A 1249-nucleotide genomic window follows, 5' to 3' on the forward strand; every position below is an offset into this window, starting at 1 on the left:
TATTTGTCCCATCCATTTGAGTACAATCTCTGGCTGATTTGTTGTCACACTTTATGGTAGCTGGGTAAAACGAGTAGCCTGTGATGTCTCTCAAAGCCTTGTTTAAGGAAATCAACTCTTGCCACACTTCGGTCATGACCAGATACTCTGCTAGGCAAGTGGACAATCCCGAATGTGGTTGCTTGTGACTCCTCCAGGCTACTGTGTCTCCGAATAATTTGACTACATATCCTCTAGTGGATTGAGACTCTTCACAATCTCTGAAACTCGAGTCAGTATGTGCTTCAAGTTTTTCCCCTTGTGCTCTGAATATCAATCCTCTTCCAGTTGTACCTCTGAGATATCTAAATATTCTTTTTACTTCTTTCCAATCTTCCTCTGTAGGCGATGCTTGTTTTCTAGAAAGATAGTTTACTGCAAATGATATGTCTGGTCTAGTAGCTCCGGCTAGGTAGAGCAGACTACCAATTGCTTCTCTGTATGGGAATGAACTACTTTTGGTTGCACTTGTTTTCTCTGAAGTTCTGAGTTCTCTATTCTTCACCTGTCTCGTTACCATCGGGGTTTCCTACGCATGGCATTCTTTCATGTTGAATCTTTCTAGAATTCTCTCTGCATATTCTGTTTGGTTTAAAGTTAAAACTCTATTTTCTCTGTGTCTTTCAATTTTCATTCCTAAGTACATTCTCGGTTCTCCTAAGTCTTTCATGTTGAATGCTTTGCATAATTTAGTTTTTATTTCTTGGAGTTTCTCTGAATTATTACTAGCCAAAATGATGTCGTCTACATACAGCACTAGTAATGCCATCATGCCATTTTTCCTCCAAGTAAATAAACAGGGATCGTTGATGTCTCTTTCTAAACCGAGCTTATTAGCTTCTTCTGTGAATTTTTCGTTCCATTTCTTGGGGCTAATTTTCAAGCCGTACAACGTTCTCTTTAGCTTACAGACTTTTGTTTTTCTCGTTTCTTCTTCACAGTCTAAGCCCTCTGGAATTTCCATGTATATGTCGTCCTGCAAGACCCCGTTGAGAAAGGCTGTTTTCACATCCAATTGGACTGCTTCTAATTTATATTTGTTTATGACTGCCAATACAGCTCTAATCAACGCTAGTCTTGACACTGGAGCATATGTTTCTCTTAACTGGTATTTGTTTTTGTCTTTGAAACCTCTGATTACTAGCCTAGCTTTGAATTTTACATCTCCGCTCTCTGTTTCTTTTCTCTTGAATATCCACCTGGAATCTAT

At 39.0% G+C, this 1249-nt stretch overlaps 1 protein-coding gene across 1 annotated transcript in view; it reads right to left on the minus strand.

Moving 5' to 3' along the window:
* The window catches only part of LOC117169771 (secreted RxLR effector protein 161-like), a 1208-nt gene extending 649 nt beyond the window's left edge, over positions 1 to 559 (minus strand). The window contains exon 1 of the mRNA XM_033356279.1: positions 25 to 559. Within this exon, the coding sequence (XP_033212170.1) occupies positions 25 to 559 (535 nt within the window). The remainder of the gene's footprint in view (positions 1 to 24) is intronic.
* Between the last annotated feature and the right edge of the window lie 690 nt (positions 560 to 1249).

The sequence above is a fragment of the Belonocnema kinseyi genome, chromosome 3, assembly GCF_010883055.1.
Source record: "Belonocnema kinseyi isolate 2016_QV_RU_SX_M_011 chromosome 3, B_treatae_v1, whole genome shotgun sequence".
Lineage (NCBI taxonomy): Eukaryota > Metazoa > Arthropoda > Insecta > Hymenoptera > Cynipidae > Belonocnema > Belonocnema kinseyi.